Source organism: Arachis stenosperma, chromosome 3 (assembly GCF_014773155.1).
Source record: "Arachis stenosperma cultivar V10309 chromosome 3, arast.V10309.gnm1.PFL2, whole genome shotgun sequence".
NCBI lineage: Eukaryota > Viridiplantae > Streptophyta > Magnoliopsida > Fabales > Fabaceae > Arachis > Arachis stenosperma.
In genome coordinates, this window is record NC_080379.1 from 117,474,415 (window position 1) to 117,480,849 (window position 6,435).

At 41.7% G+C, this 6,435-nt stretch overlaps 1 protein-coding gene across 1 annotated transcript; it reads right to left on the reverse strand.

Annotated features, from left to right (window-relative positions):
* Nucleotides 1-4,043: 4,043 nt before the first annotated feature.
* Nucleotides 4,044-4,631, reverse strand: LOC130966616 (uncharacterized). The gene has a single exon (XM_057891432.1). It carries the CDS (start codon nt 4,629-4,631, stop codon nt 4,044-4,046), a length of 588 nt encoding a protein of 195 aa, XP_057747415.1.
* Nucleotides 4,632-6,435: the final 1,804 nt, after the last annotated feature.

Consider the following 6,435-nt stretch of genomic DNA (forward strand, 5'->3'; position numbering starts at 1 on the left):
CTTTTGTGCCAGTTTGTGCGTTTAACTCAAACTTTTGTGCCAGTTCTGGCGTTAAACGCCGGGAATTCTGAAGCTGATTTGGAATGCCAATTTGGGCCAGCAATTCTTGGGCAAAGTATGAACTATTATATATTTCTGGAAAGCCCAGGATGTCTACTTTCCAGCGCAATTAAGAGCGCGCTAATTGAGCTTTTGTAGTTCCAGAAAATCCACTTAGAGTGCAGGGAGGTCAGAATCCAACAGCATCTGCAGTCCTTTTTCAGCCTCTGAATCAGATTTTTGCTCAGGTCCCTCAATTTAAGCCAGAAAATACATGAAATCACAGAAAAACACACAAACTCATAGTAAAGTCCAGAAATATGATTTTTAATTAAAAACTAATAAAAACAAAATAAAAACTAACTAAAACATACTAAAAATATACTAAAAATAATGCCAAAAAGTGTATAAATTATCCGCTCATCATGCACCTTGATGAGGAATTTCCATGATTCCCAAGGTTCAAAGGTAGAAGCGGGAGCTTTTTCCTTTCTCTTCATTGAAGATTCGCTGGATTTTAGTGCCATGGAGGAAGAGTAGAGGCAAAAAATGTAGCTTTTGTAACACCAAACTTAAGAATTTTACTTGTCCTCGAGCAACTAATGACAAAAGAAAAGGGGAGTAGTAGAAGGAAGAAGGAAATAAAAAGGGGAAGGAGGAGAAGGCTTCGGCCAAGTGGAGTTTGAAGAGGGAAGAAAAGAAGTGTGTAAAGTGTTGTGTGTAAGAAGGGGAGAGTGGTGGATAGGTGTGTGAAAGAAAGGAAGGATGAGGGGGTATTTATAGGGTTGGGATGGGGTAGGGTTCAGCTATATGGGAGGAAAATATGGGTGGGAAAGGTTTGAATTTGAAGTGGGTGGGGTTGGTGGGAAATTGAAATGATAGGATTTATGATTGGTTTTTGGAAAGAGGGAAAGGTGTTTGTGTATGGGGAATAGGGAAAGTAAGAGATAGAATAAAGGGGTTGAATGATAGGTGGGGTAGGTGGGGTTTTGGTGGGACCCACTGGCTTGAGAAGCTTTAAATCTTTGAGTTCCCTACCCCTACCTCGCATTCAATGCCAGGAGTGGGCATTGAATGCCCATTGGGGGCCAAAATGCTAGCCCTGGCTACTCCTTCAAGGGCGTTGAACGCTGATGACAAGTCATCTTAGGCTAGTTTTTCAAGCATTTTTCACTTGTTTCATTAGGTTTTATACACTTTTTTGCATTTTAAGTAAGTGGTTTGGAGTGGAATTGCATGGTTTTGTTGAATCAATCAACCACCCTTCATTTGACACTAAATCATGAGGTTTAAGCTAAAATTAATTGGTTTTTGAATTATTTATGAACCTTGTGAATTTGGTGATACTTTGATTGGTTGTTTTAATTACTTGTAGGTGAAGAAAAGAAGAAAACAAGAAAGCGTGGCCTAGGAAGCGTAGCCAAAGGAAACAAAAGCGTGACGCATCAAAGGAGAAGAGCCATAGCACTCTCTCAGTGAGCTCAGCGCTCTCCATTTGAGCGCTACTCAAGGCCAAGGAAGCAAAGCAAGGAATGTTGTGCTCTCCTTGTTAACCGAGCACCAAAGAAGTAAAGCAAAACTCACAATGCTCAGTTAACACTGTTAACTTTATCGGGCTCCATCCAAAATAAATGCAAGGAGCAATGTTTGCTAGTGAAGCCACAAAGAATCGAACCTTGCACTTGAGGGAGCAAGGAGAAGCGCTGCTTGCAAGAAAAGAAGCCAAAATGGCTTTGCTAAGGTTTGAACTCAAGTCCCTCCACTCAAGGCATGCGCTACCTTTGTTTTCTTCACAAGGAAAATTGGTGCTGAATTGCTTCCACTAAGGCTCGAAGCTGGGACCTCATTAACACAACAAGGAGCGCTCAGCTCTCACCACTCATCGAGCATTGTTGAGGCAGCACCACGGAGCTAGGTGTGCGCAACAAATTGACACGGCCAGGAGGCAGCACCAAGGCTTGGTGCGCACCAACAAGGCAACATGGATGCTGCGCTCTTGGCATTAACCAAGTGCTACACTACTTGACACAGAAGGAGCTGAGACGCACCAAAAATTGGCAAGGCCAAGGCCCAGGGAGCGCTGCACTCTTTGTGACAACCGAGCACTCCCCTGGAAGGTGGTCTTGGTCCAATTTCCATTTTTTCACTCAAAAAAACCAATTTGGATCCAAATCTTCAGCAACTTAAAAAAAACTATTGACATCACTTCAAGGCACAAGAACAAGCTAGATTAGGAATTTTATTTAAATTGTAATTTTTTTCAATTTCAATTTCATTTTTTTTATTTTCATTTTGTAAAGCCTATATAAGGCATCATTTTCATTTTTGTAATAGGTTGGCTCTGTTAGAGAGCAGTAGGAGTAGGAGTAGAAAGCTCCCTTTAATACACTGTTATTTTTCTGCACTCTACATTTTGAGAATTCAATTTAGCTTTACGAAATTTCAAGTTCTTTGCTACAATTTCTGCAATCTTCTACTTCAATTTCCTTTTCTACAAATTCTACATTTCTGTTCTCATTGAGCTTGATTTTGATCTTTTGTTCTCATTGCTCCCAATTTACATTCAGGCAATTTAATTCTTCTGCAATTGTTCTGCATTTTACAATTCTTGCTGTGATCTAAATTTTATTCTTCCTGCAAGTTAAATTTCCACTTGCTTGTTCTTAAATTCCTTTCAGTTGCTAGATCTATTGCTTTCTTTAATTTTCAGCACCCACTCCCCTTTAAATTCACTGCAATTTACATTTCTTGTCATTTAAGTTTCTGCAAGTTACATTTCTTGCTCTTTAAGTTTCTGTCAAATTTACTTTCTGCACTTTAAATTTTCTTGTCATTTACTTTCTGCTGCATCAATTATCACTCACCAATGTTAGCTTGACTAAACTAATCACCCACTAAAGTTGCTTGATCCACCATTCCCTGTGGGATCGACCTCACTCTAAGTGACTTATTACTACTTGATACGACCCGGTACACTTGCCGGTGAGTTTTATGTTGGAATGTAATTTCAACCCATCAAACGCCCAGACTGTTCCTATTCTAGCATTCAACGCCAGCTAGTACTCCTCCATGGGCATTGAACGCCCATCTCCTTTTCTATCTTGATGTTCAATGCCAACAATTACTCCTTAATAGGCGTTGAACTCCCAAAGGGGATCAAGGAGTGGCTCTTCTCAGCTCTTGAATGGGCATTGGGCGCCCAACTTCCTCCTTGTCTAGCATTCAACACCAGCAAAGGGCTCCCCCAGGGTGTTCTGTTTTCCATATCAAGCGTCTCTGTCTCTGTTCTAAGTGCTATACATGATCAGAAATGTTAAAAATAAAGGGAAACTATAGAAATTAATTGAAAATAACTAAAAATGAAATCAAATGAGAATAAACAAAACAAAGAAAAATAATAGTACTTTACTCATGGTTGGGTTGCCTCCCAACAAGTGCTTCTTTACTATCATTAGCTTGACGGATAGCTCCTTTACGGAGGTAGATAAGGGCTCAGATCTTCACCCCCTCATGGTGAACTTCCTTCCTGTGCTCTCATGAATGTGCTCCACATGCTCTAGAGATAGGATCCTGTTCACCATGTGTGGAATGACTAGACTCTTAGTGAAGACAACTCTCATGCCAGGTGAGAGGCCTTCAGTGGGAATCTTTTTATTCCTCCAGCCTTTAGGTATTTTCTTCTTGGTACCTCCTTCTCTAGTAGTTGATGATAGATGCCTAACACCAAACATAGAATTGATGTCCGGGGGTTCTATATAACTTTATACTGAAAGGGAAGGTTGAAACACCAAGTGTTACATAATGGTACCTCCTTTGTCAGAAGGAGACTGAGGATTAAGGATCTTGAACAATATGTGATCCTCTCACAACCTTAAGACTAGCTCTCTTCTTTCCACATCTATCAAGGCCTTAGCAGTGGCTAGGAAAGGCCTTCCAAGAATGATGGAGTCATTTCTATCCTCCCAGTGTCTAGGATCACAAAATCTGCAGGGAAGTAAAGGTCTTCAACCTTCACAAAGACGTTTTCCACCATGCCATATGCCATCTGCCATCTCCAATAAGATCTTAGCAGGTTGCACGTCGTGAATTCCTAGCCTCTTCATCACAGAGAGAGGCATAAGATTGATGCTTAAGCCAAGGTCGCACAATGCCTTCTCAAAAGTGATAGACCCTATAGTATAGGGAATCAGGAAGCTTACGGGGTCAGGTAGCTTTTGAGGGAGCTTTTTTTGAACTAAGGCACTGCACTCCTTGGTCAGTACCACAGTCTTATTTCCCCTCAAAGCTTTCTCTTTAGAGATCATGCTTTTCAAACATGCCATGGGAGGAGGTTTCTTCTCCAACGCCTCTACATAAGAGGGATTGGCTTTCAGCTTCCCGAGGATTGCCAAGAACCAAGCAATTTGCTCCTCCTTAGGTTCTTCTTGCACGTCTGATGATGGATATTCTTCAGATTCCTCTCTCTGTAATGGGGCGTGCAAGGTGACATTCCTGGGCTCCTCATGAGCCCGGATCTCTTTCAGTTCCTCAGTAGCAAGCTCCTCTTTAGGTTTGGCCTCAGCTTCCACAGTGAGGGCCTTGCACTCTTCCATTGGATTTACTTCCGTGTTGCTGGGAAGAGTATTAGAAGGGTAACAAGGAAAATAAACCATTGGTGTTGAGACAGAAGAGTAACTAACCCATGGAGATTAGTATCGACCTCCCCACACTTAAAGATTACACCGTCCTCGGTGCTTGCTAAGAGGTACAAGTGGACAGGGGTTGTGGTTCCTCAGCTGTTGCTCATTGCAGAGGCTTTCTCCTTACCCGTCCTGGTGGCTAGCCTGAAAAAGGGAGAAGAGAAAGGGACATGAAGTCAAAGGTATAGAGCAAGGGAGAGGGCAGTACGAGTAATAATCATGCCAAAATAAAGAAGAATGTCGTTAACACATGGTCGCGAATCCATAAAATTAGGACAACAATGGAACCAGGGCATGATAAATTGAGGCAATTAAATGCAAGATATTTATTGGCATGCTAGCAAAGGCATGAGTAGCGTAAATCAAGCATTAAAAGCCTTAATGTATTATTAGTCATGAGAAACTAACAATAACGTTTGTATTGATAATTATATTTAATTAATAAAATAGTAAAGAGAATTTGTGAAAAGCAAGCATTGAATAGTAGAATAAAATAATGTAGAAAAGTGCATGATGCCATACGGGCTTTTTCATAAACACATAGCAAGCATGGTAAATAAGTCATTGAAAGTATTAAATTGAACATGCAAGCAACCTTTTAAAAAGTTATATAATTGTCAAATAATTCTTTGAATAATCCACAAGCAAAATAAATAAATTTCTAACACCAATGAAAATAATGCAATGAATGAAACTATGCAAATACATTAAATAGAAGTGAAGAGGGATGAGAAGAAGAAAGTAAGAGAAGGAAGAAGAAAGAAGAAAAGAAATAAGAAGGGAAGAAAAGATTTAAATATAGGGGAAAAAAGACAAGATATTTGGCTGCCCTGGATAAGCTGTGCGCCGCTTGTGACGCGGACGCGTGAGTGACGCGTTCGCGTGGATAGCGCTTCTATGAGATGACGCGGACGCGTCATCCACGCGGTCGCGTGGATCGATTTGTGCCATTAGCGCAAGGCTAGCCTCGCGGCGGTGCAACTTTCTGTTTGAAACGCATATTGCCAAATCTTTGGGTGACACGATCGTGTGGATGGCCTGAATTTTAAAACAGCGCGAACGCGTGGGGCACACGTACGCGTGGCAAGGCTTGTGCTTCTAGCACGAGTCCAGGCCAATTCTAGCTCAACTTTCGGCCATACACCCTTTTTACGTCGATTTACAGGGCCACGCGGTCGCGTGGGTGACGCGGACGCGTGGGAGGCATTTTTCCCACATGACGCGGACGCGTCAGCGACACGGTCGCGTGGGTCAAATTTTTGCCAAAGGCACGCCTCCAGCCGTGCTCTCGTGTGACTCTCTGTTCACTTTTCTTTTCTTTCCAATGCACTGGTGATGCGGATGCGTCAGCGATGCTGCCGCGTCACGTGCGTGCTTTTTTTTATGCAGTATGCAGAATGCAATGCTTAATGTGAATGCTATGCATGATTCCAGGTTCAATAAAATAAAATAAAACTCAAAAACAAACGAAAATAAATAAAATTAAAATTGAAAAAGGAACGATCATACCATGGTGGGTTGTCTCCCACCTAGCACTTTTAGTTAAAGTCCTTTAGTTGGACATTTGAGGAGCTTCCTGTTATGGCGGCTTGTGCTTGAACTCATCCAGAAATCTCCACCAATGTTTGGAGTTCCAGTAGCCTCCGGGGTCCCAAACTAGGCACAGAAAGCCTTCAAGTAAGTTAAAGCAAGTGACAAGGCCCCAAGAGTGTTGATT

Coding starts and splice junctions, on each gene's coding strand:
- LOC130966616 (XM_057891432.1), bottom strand. CDS start 4,631: ATGGAAGAGTGCAAGGCCCTCACTGTGGAAGCTGAGGCCAAACCTAAA.